We start from the raw sequence: 12,686 nt of genomic DNA on the forward strand, positions 1-12,686 counted from the left end.
CCACCATCAAAATCATCACCATCACCATTATCTCCGTCATCACCATCACCATCATCACCATCATCATCACCATCATCATCATCATCATCATCATCATCATCACCATCATGATCATCACCATCAAAACAACAGAGTTGCAAACCTTCCCTTCTGTTAGAACTGCTAAAATGCTGAAATCCACAAAGTGAAACGCAGAAACCAGCTGTTTTGCCCTCTTGGTACAATAGTTGCTTTTTTTTTTTTAAACTTAAGCTGAATCTGGTTCTCAGAATAAATTAGAATGAATGGAAAAAATGTTTCAAATGGCATCACTAAGGGTCATGAGTGCTGATAAGCAATAATGTGAGTGGAAAAAAAGAAAAGGAAGAAAAACATAGCCTCCAGGTCCCAAGGTCACAAGTAGTAGAAGTTAGGCAATTTCCCAGGGGCAGACCATGTCACCACGTCAATGTCAGAGGGCAAATAAGTGGCCAAGTGTACGGGCAGCCAGACTCTGGGGGTTTCTGCAGGCAGTGTCCTAACAGGTACATCCTCTGACTTGTTGGGATTTTCTGGTGTAATTCTATTTACATCTGGAGACTGGGGCTTCCATTTGAAAACATTTCTCACAAGAAATCAACAGTACTAGGGATGCTAAGTAAAGAAGGGGTCTTGCCCATGCAAATTCAGATGTATGGACACCCATAGGTTATTTCAAAGAGTGTGTTTTGGTTTTCAAGTGTGTGTGTGTGTGTGTGTGTGTGTGTGTGTGTGTGTGTGTGTGTGTGTAAAGAGCAAATAACTTCATAGATTTCTGTTGTAATTACACTGAGGTCAGAAAATCGGGTCTTGGGGCAACTGAGTGGCTCAGTCGATTGAGCATCCGACTTCAGCTCAGGTCATGATCTCACGGTTCATGGGTTTAAGCCCCACGTCGGGCTCTGTCCTGACAGCTCAGAGCCTGGAGCCTGCTTCGGATTCTGTGTCTCCCTGTTTCTCGCCCTCCCCTGTTCATGCTCTGTCTCTCAAAATTAAATAAACATTTAAAAAAGAAAAAGAAAAGAAAATTGGGTCTCCGTGATAAAATATGGAATTTGCTGAGGCTTCCTTTGTCGTCTAGTGAATGGTCACATTTTAATAAATATATCACATGTGCTTGGAAACAATTTGTTTTCCAGGTTCACTGTTTCTCACAGATCACATTAATTAATCATTGTATTCAAATCCTCTCTCTCTCTATATATATATCTACTCAATTTATCATTTTCTGATAGAGGTATTCCAAATCTCCCATTATGATTTTGGATTTTTCCTCATTACATATCATTTTTTGTGCTAGATATCATAAAGCCGTTTTGTTAGTTGCTTATGGATTAATATTACATCATCTTGGTGGTATCTTCCCTTTTTATTAATTTTTGATTTTATATGTTTCCACAACTTTCTTTTGGTTGCTAGCATATCTTATCGTATCCTATCCCTTTACTTCAGCCTATCTGTGCGTTTGTCTTAGGCACGCCTTTGAAAAACTGTGTACCCACATCAGAACATGCAGTACTTCCAATTTGAGAGTGTTTTTTTAAAACTAAGTAGTTGAATTTGTTTACATTTATTGTGATCACCAACATATTTGTCCTTCATTCTTTCACCTTATTTTGTGCTTATTTCCCATGTTTGTTCTTTGCTTCGCATAGTCTCTTTTTCTTACCTTCTATTGAATTGGTTGTTTTCCTAATTCCCTTCCTTCCACCGGACCAGTTGGGACAATATATATTCTATTAAAGAGATAACCTTAAATTTTTAAAGTAAATACTGGATGAATCCTAATTTCCATCAATATCTATATCTTTCTTATGAAATGGAACACTGTTAACTTTATTTTTTTTTTAAATATTTTTATTTATTTCTAGGAGAGAGAGAGAGAGAGACAGCGTGAGCAGGGGAGGGTCAGAGAGAGGGAGTCACAGACTGAAACAGGCTCCAGGCTCTGAGCTGGCAGTCAGCACAGAGCCCGACGCAGGGCTCGAACCCACGAACCGCGAGATCATGACCTAAGCGAAAGTCGGACGCTTAACCGACTAAGCCACCCAGGCGCCCCGGAACACTGTTAACTTTATATCCTGATCTCTCCCCAATTATCTTTTTCTTCTTTGACAAATATTATATTTGTACTTTGTTTTACAATTCCCCTGAGGTTAGTTGTTGTTGAATGGGGAGAGAGGTATTTTACCTAATATTCCTGTGTATTCAGAGCAGAACAGAGGCTTCCCATACACATTTTGTATAGCATATGGATGGGAGTTCCTGATTTCAGTAGTCTGACAAATCAGTGAGCTTCACTGGGTTCCCATGTTTTGTCACATCTGGGAGAGAACATCTTGAAAAGGAGCTCCCTCATTTTGCCTAGGACTCTAGGAACTGAATCGTGACGACGATGTATATTATGATATTCAGTAAAGGAAGGAATCACTGTGGTCTGAAGAGTCCAGAGCAAACATGGGTTCATCCTAGAAGAATGGGCAGAAAAGTTCCTTAAGAACAAGAGTGATGTGATCAAGATGGAATTTTCCCAAGATCAAGGAGCAGCAGTTTACTACCAGGTCCCTGAAGGAAGCATTATTCTTTACAGAGAAGGTGCTGTTTTAGGAGAGCCCAAAGGGGTTGGGGAGGGGCTGCCTCGGTAGGTGGCAGGAGTCAGGGAAGGAAGAGCTGAGTGGGAGGGGTTAGAAGGAAGAGTTACAGGAGGTGGAGGTGGGGGCTAGTTGCACAGAGAGGAGGGGAAGGGGGGCCAGCGCTGACTGTAAGCATTCCAGCTGTGGGGCAGAGAAAGTACCTTTGTTGGGCCTTTCGTGGGAACTTTAGGATTTCCATCTAGGTGGGAGTTTGTGAAGCCACTGCACTGTAAGGTGTGTGATGTGCAGAGATGATGGGCCTGTGGCGGCACTGGCAGCAGATAGTGCTGGAAGGCCTCAATTGTGACGCCAGGCTTTGGTCACCCTGAGCTGTCCTGGCTGAGAATGTACTCATGTGGGGCAGGCAGATAGATCACTACTGGGAAAGCCACAGGTCCCAAGCCCAGCTTGAGCTGACTTTCAGTGTCAGGGCCAAGGCTGGGTGGCTCCGAGAGGCTGGGCCTGGCTGAGGGAGGCCAGCCTCCAGGGGAGCAAATAAAGAAATCCAAGATGTTAAAGATGGTTATGTCAGGGGGCAGGATTTCAGGTGTCTCTCTCCTTTTCTTTGTTACATTTTTTCTTTCCTGTACTGTTTTAACTATTTGCAATGAGTATCTGTAATTTGTGTGTTCAGGAAAAAAAATTCATTTTCCTCCTGGGGACGAGCTACTCTTTCCAAGCCCTGCCTGTTGTGCTCTGGGTCTTAAACCAGTCTAATCTCAAGTACCTGTCCGCACTCAACAGTCCAATTTTATGGACGAGAACTAAGGGTCAGAGACTGGCTTGCGCAAGGCCAGTGGAGGCAGAACGAGGTGTCACAGGTCCCCACTGCTAGCTCTTGGAGGCCCTCAGGGCAACAGGGCAGTCCTGAGCACTTACACCTGGCGACCCGGCTCACCTGGGCGGCTCCCGCTCACCTGGGCGGCTCAGGGCTGCTGGGGCGGGGCTGAGCTGACGTCCGCCCCGCCTGCGCTCAAGCCCCGCNTGGAGGAGCACCTGGAGAAGTTCGTGGAGAACATCCGGCAGCTCGGCATCATCGTCAGCGACTTCCAGCCCAGCAGCCAGGCCGGGCTCAACCAGAAGCTGTGAGTGGGGCGGCCCGAGTCCGCGGGCGTCTGCNCGCCGCCGCCTGTTGCCGGCCCGCCTCCCTCCCGCTCTGCTTTGCTGCGACCTGTTCTTGTGGGCCCATTTGGAGATGTTACCATGGCCGGACTGTGCAGTGTCTGGGCCTGATAATCTAAGGCTGTCCTCGCGCACGTGGGTCTCCTACCTTTTCTCCTGGACTCTCCTGGGGAGTTCTGTCCCCGTCCCCAGAGGAGAGGTGGACTTCTTGGGGGGTGCGCCAAGCTGCGCCCCGGGAAGGAGAGGGATCTGAAACCACCTGCTGCGGAGGCCTGAGTGTGGAGGAGTTGGAAGGGGGAGGTGGTGAGGAAGGTTGCAGGCCGTTTATTAACTTTTTTGGCAACAGTCCTGTGCTGGCCGTGGTGTTAGGCCCTGGGATGAACAAGAGGCAAATAAACGAACAGAATGTTCTGGTGAAGGGCTCATAGCTTTATAGGGGGTCCAGACATCAAACATAATTGCAAACCAGCGTTACAAACCCAGTGCTGGGGGACTAGCCTGGTGATATCTGAAGGCTCCAGAGGGAGACTGAGATTGAGCCAGGAAGGGGTGGTTTTCTTACCCCCAGGCTTGGAGGATGGGTTCTTAAGGAGGAGTCCACTGTCCCATGTGTTCTTTGAAATTGCGCACAAAACCAGGTGCACATCAGGGTAATTGTTTCCGAGAGAAGATTGATAGTTTTCATTAGATTCTCAAAAGGGTTGGTTTCTGTCCCCCAGTGTTGACTGTTTCTACTTTAGAAAGAAAGTAAGGGGCGCCTGGGTGGCTCAGTTGTTAAGCGTCTGCCTTCAGCTCAGGTCATGATCTCTCTGTTCATGAGTTTGAGCCCGGCATCGTGCTCTATGCTATCTACCCCTCCCCCGCTTGCANGTATCTGAGGGTATCCTCCAACCCCAGAGCTTTCTTAGGAATTCTGTAGCTAAACAAAGAGCCATGCACCTTGCTCGGGTGAGTATTCCTGCTGTCGTGTGAGTTAACCACATGGCCCATTTTTGCTTCTCCCCCAGGAATTTTATCGTTACTGGCTTACAGGACATTGACAAGTGCAGGCAGCAGCTTCATGATATTACTGTGCCTTTAGAAGTTTTTGAGTAAGTATCATTCTTGATTTCCATTCGAGTACATTTCTTGTTTAACTGTGCTAGAATGACTCCTTCAGCCACTGGCATTTGGGTGCCTGCTCTGCGGCAGCACAGCCCAGGTGCTGGAGGTGCTGGGGAGAAGCCAGTGAAGAAAACAGACAAAAGTTCATGCTTTCAGGGAAACCGTGTTTTGATGGGATTAGAAATTAAAAAAAAAAAAATCTGTATATTGTTGAAAATGAGTTACATGTGAATGAACATTTATTAAATATGTGCAAAGCACCATAGGCTCTTAGAAGTCCTGCTCAAAAAGAAGTCTGTATCACTTTTTTTCTTGAGAGATAAAAAGTCCTACTTGGGCCTTATTATAAAAGAACAAAGACAAACTATAGGCAGCAACAGCCTGAGAAGTAACTTGGTTCGGTGTCTTCCGGGCTGCCCAGGGAGCGCTGATTCTAGGAGACGGTAAATATCTGCTCTGTTGGGGGGAAATAAAGGTTCTCAGAGCAAGTAAGATTGGGAAGCTGTGGTGTTTGCGGGGGAGCCGTGCGTGCCTGTCACGGTCGTGGCCCGGAGAGCACCTCCCGGAAGTAAACTCTCGAGGTTAGTTTCATTCAGGTTTGGTCACACTGGCTTTACAGGTCACAGAACTGGTAAGTAACTGCGCTAGGCTGTTTGGCTGCTAAGTGTCTGCGTTAAGAGGAAAATTCGGGACTTGTCCTTCCTGGGCCGCAGCTGATGTCTCCATGCCAGGCAGCCTGTCTCTGGAGGTGGAGCCAGCGTGGAAGGGCAAGAGCATGCTAGCCTTTGGGCATCAACGCTGGAGCCTAAATCACTAGGTTTCCTTGAACAGTTAGGGAAACGTTTCTGTCATGACGTCGCCGAAGGTCAGAGATACAGGGCCTAGTGGCGGCACAGCCCAGCAGCCGCCCCCCCGGGGCACACAGGCTGCACCCCTGCCCGTCACGGCTCCGTCCTCCTTGCTGCCCCTGGCATCACGCGTTTGCAGTGTGTTCTGTCAGCCCTTCGAGTTCTTCGCGTGCGGGCGGGAGCCAGGGTCTCGTGTGTGGGTCAGGGCCCCCGGCTCCCGGGCAGCAGCTTCCTGCCCGTGAAGTGGAGGGACGCGGAGGCTGCTTTGCTTTCCTCGGAGTGTCCTCATTCGTGCTGTTCTGGTCACGCGTGTGTGGGACGGACGTCAGGGCAGATGCCAGGGCACTGCCCCCGCCTTCCGGGATGGGGAGGGATGGCGCTCGGACGGGCAGCAGCCACAGCCAGTGGGCAGAGGGGGTGAACCTTCATCCGGGGTACTGGGGCCGCGCCGGCTGTTGAGCTCTAGGAAGTAGCAGATGCGAGCTGCCCGTCGACGTGCCCGACGCGGGAGGGGTTTGTGGGGTCTTGGGGTCCTTTTCAGCACGCGCTCCCAGACGGACACACTGGCTGGCAGAGGAGACTAGCCTGTGCCCCTCTCTCCGGGACTGGGGGTGGCTGTGTCCGCAGAAACGAGCCTCGTCTGGACGCTGTTGCTGCTGAGATAGTTCCTTGTTCAGCACGCGCAAGCCTGTCCTGTGTTTTTCTTCAGAAATGGGTGTGTTTTGTTTAGGACTAACTGTAGCTCTGCTTCGCTCATTCCGTCGTTTCAGAAACACTGCAGGAAGATGGAATTTCTAAAGCGTGTGATGTATTGGTTTTTTGTTACCTGTCCTAATTAAAGACCAGGTTTTATGCCATTAACAGGAACTGAATAGTGTTTTTTTTTTTTATCTGAAGTGATGATTTTGTTGTTGTTCTTGGACCATAAACTGGACTTTGTGGTGGTGATTTCTTTCCCTTTGTACCGAGGAACTTGGTGTAGCTGAACGGGGTGAAGGTCTGTAGGTACAGAGGCAGGCCCGCGGCTGCTAGACGTGGCCGTTCACGTGGCCAGTGTGCTTGGGGAAGTCTGCGGGGTACTGAGGACATTTTGGGGGCAAGTGTCAGAAATTTCAAAACCAGTTCAGTAGTTGAGAAATAATTGGAGAGACTCTGTGTTAGATTCGTGTTCCTTGGGTGTATTGAGGGAAGGAGGGTATCGGGGCCCCCGCCCCCCGAAGGTGGTAGGAGAGTTTGTGCCTAATTCCAGGTGGGTAGGGCCGGGGCTGTCCGTCCACAGCTCCCCGCCCACTCTGGCAGCCCCCAGGCTCCTCTACGCAGGGACTCCCCAGGGACCGATGGTGCGCCTCTGCAGTGCGGGCTGCGTCCGTCTTGGAGGGTGCCCCCCGCTCGCTCCCCCAGACTGAAACCCCAGCTCACCTCCGTCCTGCCTCATCGAGAGCTGCCTGGCCTCACAGGCTGTCGTCAGGATCCCGGGCACTGCAGCAGAGCGACGCTGAGGATGCGAAGCTTGCTCGGGGTATAGGTGGTCATTGCTTGATTTCGTGAGTTAGTCGCGCTGTTAGAGGTGACGTAGACAGGTCGTATGTACTTGCATAAAGGAAGGAGTCCCGGGCGCCGTTGCGTCTCAACAAGGCCGTGAACACTTTCCCTCCGTCCGAAAACTGAGGGCAGGTGTCAGCCAGGAGCATGTTAATGGAGGTGTTTGCTGTTTGCAGATACATAGACCAAGGACGAAACCCCCAGCTCTACACCAAAGAGTGTCTGGAGAGGGCCCTGGCCAGGAACGAACAAGTGAAGGGCAAGATCGACACCATGAAGGTAAGGCGCTGTGAGCGCAGACGGGGGTCAGAACGGGAGGAAGTACAGGGCGGGTTCGTTTCTGTATGAAGAGCACGTTACCGCGTGTCGCGCGGCTGCACAGCCGAGATCTCTGCGTGTGACGGGCGGTAAATGGTGCTGAGCACCGGGGGGCCCGCGGGGCGGTTGGGACGCAGCGGGTGGTGCCTGCCTTTTAGGAGAGTCCTGGTTGATTCCCGTGACGGATCGTGTCGCCGGCCGCCGTTGGCCTGTGTAAGACGTAGTGTCGCGGTTTGTACCTCGCTGCTTCTTGATGCCGTCGTGTGGCCATTTCCTGCGGTGGTGGTTCCGCGGCTCAGAGGGTCCCGGGGTCTCTAGTCGTGCTCCTTGCTCAGCGCTGGTCTCCGGCGCCTGCCCCTTCGTGCCGCGGCCGCTGGCCTCCTGCGCCACAGAGCGCTGCCTGTGCGCTCCGTGCTCTGATGAGAACTAGAAAACTCCATGCCTTTTGGGCATGAAATACACAGGGATTTTTCTTTTTTCTTTTTTCTTTTTTTAACTTCCATTGACTGAGCTGAGGTTCAGATGGGGGAGTGCGTGGTTCCCCCTTTCCTGGGCTGCGTGGTGCCCTCACCGCCCGCGTGTGCCAGCTCCTGCCTCTCCACTCAGTCCTCACCCCCGCCTGGCCGCCCTGCCTGGTGTCCCGCGGTGGCCTCCAGCGGTCCCCCTCCTTCCTGTCCCCTCTCCCGCGGCCGCCTCTGGAGCTCTGGCCTGCCCCCTGCACCCGCCATCCCCGGGGCCCGGCCTGCGTCCCCTCTTCAGGCCTTGCGGATCAGCCTCTCCCCGAGGAGGACGCCCCCCTTCTCTGACATCTCGTCTATGGCAGCGTGCGCTGCAGAACCTAGGGGCACGAGCGTCGTGTTCTTGCTGCTGCCCTGCGCCCACTGCGTGCCAGGCTGCTGTCCAGTGTGCGCGGGATGGCCACGCGGTGACCTCGGGGCTCAGGGCTCCGCGGCAGAGCGCAGGGAGGAGCCAAGAGGCCCTGCCCTGATGGCAGTGATGCGTCTGTCACCTGCCACCCTGGGTCACCGGCTTCCTGAGGTGTCCCCACAGGTGTCTGTCCTGCCGCCCTGGGTCACCGGCTTCCTCAGGTCCCCGCAGGTGTCTGTCCTGGGGCTGGGCAGCCTGCCCTGCGCGGCGGTGCTGCGATGGCCCGTGCAGAGCCTGCAGCTGCTTCCTGTTCCGTCAGGTCGGGGATGAGTTGCGCTTGGGCTCAGCATCACCCCCAGGACATGTGGCCAGACGGCCGGTACCGTTGTGAGTACACTAGACTCCCGCTGCCGCCTGACTGTGGGCAGTGACGCGTGCATCTGTGTCCGTGTTCTGAGGCCCGTGCAGGTCTCGTGGCGCAGTTCCGTGGCCTCTGTTTACCCAGCGGACCATGCGTTTAAACCTCCCCGAGCGACAGCTCAGACGGGTGTTGTGATGTTGCGGTGCAGTGTCCTTGAGCACCCGCGGTACGGCTGTTCCTGTCCTCAGTGCTTGCCTCCAGTGATGCGCAGGGGAAGGTTTCCAGGCTGGCGGGCACCTCGCCGCCTGTCAGGTGGCTCTCGAGCTGGGGTCGGTGGGCAGGGGGGTGGGCAAGAAGCCGCGGCAGCCAGGCTTCCCGGAGCTCTGAGAGCTTTGATCAAGCCATCCGCGCACAGTGAGTTTGATGTGGTTTGACTTACTAATTGCTCAGTTCACGCTACGTGAGGGTTCCCGTCACGCGTGTTGTGTGCAGAAATCCTTCCCCCCAGTGTGGCTGGCGCCGTGCGGGAGGGCGTTTCCTAGCTGAAGTACTTACTCTGTGCTCATGGAGTCCTCTCTCCCACGGTGCGTCTCCTGCCTCTGATGCGGTTCTGGCTCGCGGGCATTCTTGGAGCCGGCTCACGAGCAGGTGGTGTGGACGGCCGCTTACGTGAATGGGAGGCACAGCTTCTGTTCCTTTGAGTTTGAGGCTTGGGGGTGGGGATGGGGAGGGAGTAGTCCGTAATCTGGGCGATGGGTCGCCAGCAAAGATATTTTGATACTGTATGTTTTTCTTCTTAGAAATTTAAAAGCCTGTTGATTCAAGAACTTTCTAAAGTATTCCCTGAAGACATGGCTAAGTATCGAAGCATCCGAGGGGAGGACCACCCCCCTTCCTAATTTCTGAAGACCCTCCTGGTCTCGTGGGAGTCGCTGTGACCGTCAGACAGGCTGGGACTGAGCGCCACACCAGCGCGGCTTTCCCAGGCCCGTCTTCTGGCAACCCTGTCCTCGCCCTTGTCCTGGGGGACGGCGCGGCCCAGACGCGTGCGGAGCTGTGTCCCCGGCTGCCCCTCTGTCCCCCATGTGCGTCTGTTCGGTCCCCGAGCTTTCGCACGGCCGGGGATTGCACGTCTTTGAGTGCGATGCATTGATTGTCCACAGCGGAGCAGTTCGGGAATATTCGCTATGATAGGTAAATTGTTTTTAAAAATTCCACCTAATGGTTTTCTTTTTATGTACTGTTTCTTTTTTCCATTTTATGATGGTGTCAAAGCTTAAAAAAAAAGAAAAATTCAAAAAGAAAAGTTGGTGTTTATTTGAGCAATAATTTGAGTTGGTTTTGTGTTTTCTATTTTCAGTTACAGTGCATAAAGAATGCGTTCAGTGTAACGTTACATGGATTTTGATTAGACATAAGTACATAATAAAGTCTTTAAGTATTTACATGATGTATTCCGTGCAGTTATTTTTATAACATTTTATAGCGTAGCACAGTGTACCTTGTAAACAGTCAACTCTTACTTCCCCAGAGTATGAGTGATATTCATACAATTGTTCCCCAGGCTTCCGGGACAGAAGAGGCGAAGCAGAATTCTGGGGGGCGCCTGGGGGGCTCAGTCAGTTCAACGTCTGACTCTTGTTTTCGGCGCAGGTCATGATCTCAGTGTCTGTGAGATCGAGCCCTGTGTGGAGCTCTGCGCTGACCATGTGGGCCCTGCTTGGGACTCTCTCTCCCTCTCCCCCTGCCCGTCCCCTGTTCGTCTGTGTGCTCACTTTCTCTTTCTCAATAAATGTTAAAACCCTACAGAGCAGGATTCTGAGCTCCTGCACTGGTTTCCTGGATCGCAGACCGCAGGACAGCAGCGAGCCGGCCCCAGGGCTGCGCAGCCCCAGCGTGTACTCGGTCGGACGTGCGGCCGGGGGCCTCGCTCCTGGTAAACTCGGCTTGGGCCTGCGGCCCTGAGGGGGGAGCCCTGGAGCAGGAAGGGCCGCCTGAGTACAGGGACCTGCCCCCCCCACCCCAAACGGCCCTGCGCCCTGGGGGTGTTCTGTGGCTGCCCTAACAGAGGGTGGAGATTTAGCTTCTGGTCCCAGAGACTGGAAGTCAGGGGGTCCAGCAGGAGGGGGTCCTTCCTGCCTCCGGCGGGTTCCGGTGGCTCCTGGTGTTCCTGAGGCAGCGCTGCCCCAACCTCTGCCTGTGTTCACGTGGCCTTGTCTCCATGTGTCTCCCCGTCTCTCCCCGTGGCGTCTCCCCGTCTCTCCCCGTGGCATCTCCTTCTCTCTCCCGGTGGGGTTTGCTGCGGGAATTAGCTCCCACCTGCACAACCCAGGATGGTCTTATTTCCAGAATCTTCATAAGGTGACATTCACGGGGTCCAAGGGGACACACCTTTCTGGGGGCCACCACGCACCCACCATGTGCCCTGTGCGTCAGGTCCGGCCGTCAGGCGCCTCGCTTTGCTGCTGGGGCGCTGCCCTGTCCGCACCCCCAGATCGCTCCACCGTGCTGCCCATGTGACTGCCTGAGCCCCTCTTCCCCGGGGACCCCGGCCACAAGTTGAGGTTGAAGCTGTGGGCAGGTGGAGGCCGTGAGGCTGTGTGTTCAGGTGACAGAACCGATACTTCTCCCATAAGACCCGTTTCTACTTTTTGAAAGAAAGCATTAAGTTACGCAAAAACGGAAGACACAGGTGTTTGGGTTTGGTGATGAGGAAGAAGCATTGTGGTGACAGTGCCGGTTCTGGTGCCAGAAAGTCCCGGTCCCTGCGGGTGGCCTAGGTCCACAGACACAGGCAGAGAGGCGCAGAGAGACACAGACACAGGCAGAGAGGCACACAGAGACACAGAGACACAGGCAGAGAGGCACACAGAGACACAGAGACACAGGCAGAGAGGCACACAGAGATCCATCCACACAGACATATCCACACAGGTGTGGACAGACAGACACAGGGACGCGTACACACGGACACACGCCAGTAACACGCGTCACTGCAGGTGTGCTGAGGCCGGGAGTGGGGGGAGGAAGCCAGTGTGGGGAAAGGCAGTGACCGGCGCCCAGCTGCAGCTCAGGGGGGCCCAGGGACCCTGGGAAGGGAGGTTCAGGACGGGCGTGGCGGCCTCCAAGGCAGCAGCGGTGCTGGAGAGGCCTGGTCACACCCCCGAGGGGAACAGAAGCAAGAAGTGACCAGAGCCACACATCGTCATTGGGGTGCTAAGCCTGCCTGCCTTCTCCCGAGCGGGGGACGCGCCCTCTCTGGGGCCACGTGACACACAAGGTCCCGCCAGTCCTTTATGTGAGCACGGGCTCCAGAAGCAGACACGAAAATGGCTTCTGTGTTCTGGGCAAGTGCTCTGCAAACACAGATGCGATGCAGATGCGACGCACACCTCACTTTAATTGTGAAACACGTCGGGGGGCGCCTGGGCGGCTCAGTCGGTTAAGCGTCTGACTTGATTTCAGCTCAGGTCATGATCTTGGGTTTGTGAGGTCAAGACTCGCATCGGGCTCTGCTCTGACAGTGCAGAGCCTGCTTGGGATGCTCTCTCTCCCTCTCTGCCCCTCCCCTGCTTGCAGTCTGTCTGTCTCTCAAATACATAGATTGAAAAATAAACCACGTTGGAAGTACGGGCAGAGGACAGCTCTGAGTCATGGGCCATCGTCACGGGCCTGACCGCCAGCTTTACTTCTGTCTGCGGACCTGGGGATTGTGTCCTGCGTCGCCGCCTGCATGGGAACTGTGTGGGTCCCAAGCAGACTAAATAGTGGGACAGTTCATCCCCAAGCTGGTCTGTCTCCTGGTGCTCAGGAGCAGGCGGGCGTTACCACTGGGCCCACGTGGTCGCAGCCTTCAGTCTCAGCCGGGCAGGA

The 12,686-nt window shown here is 53.6% G+C and overlaps 1 protein-coding gene across 1 annotated transcript in view; it reads left to right on the forward strand.

Moving 5' to 3' along the window:
- The first annotated feature begins 2,902 nt into the window (after positions 1-2,902).
- The window catches only part of MED10 (mediator complex subunit 10), a 71,582-nt gene continuing 61,798 nt past the window's right edge, over positions 2,903-12,686 (forward strand). The window contains exons 1-4 of the mRNA XM_077749458.1: positions 2,903-2,954; positions 3,487-3,736; positions 4,781-4,864; positions 7,444-7,546. Coding sequence (XP_077605584.1) covers positions 2,903-2,954; positions 3,487-3,736; positions 4,781-4,864; positions 7,444-7,546 — 489 coding nt within the window. The remainder of the gene's footprint in view (positions 2,955-3,486; positions 3,737-4,780; positions 4,865-7,443; positions 7,547-12,686) is intronic.

The sequence above is a fragment of the Crocuta crocuta genome, unplaced genomic scaffold (assembly GCF_008692635.1).
Source record: "Crocuta crocuta isolate KB4526 unplaced genomic scaffold, BGI_CrCroc_1.0 scaffold89, whole genome shotgun sequence".
In the NCBI taxonomy this organism is placed as follows: domain Eukaryota; kingdom Metazoa; phylum Chordata; class Mammalia; order Carnivora; family Hyaenidae; genus Crocuta; species Crocuta crocuta.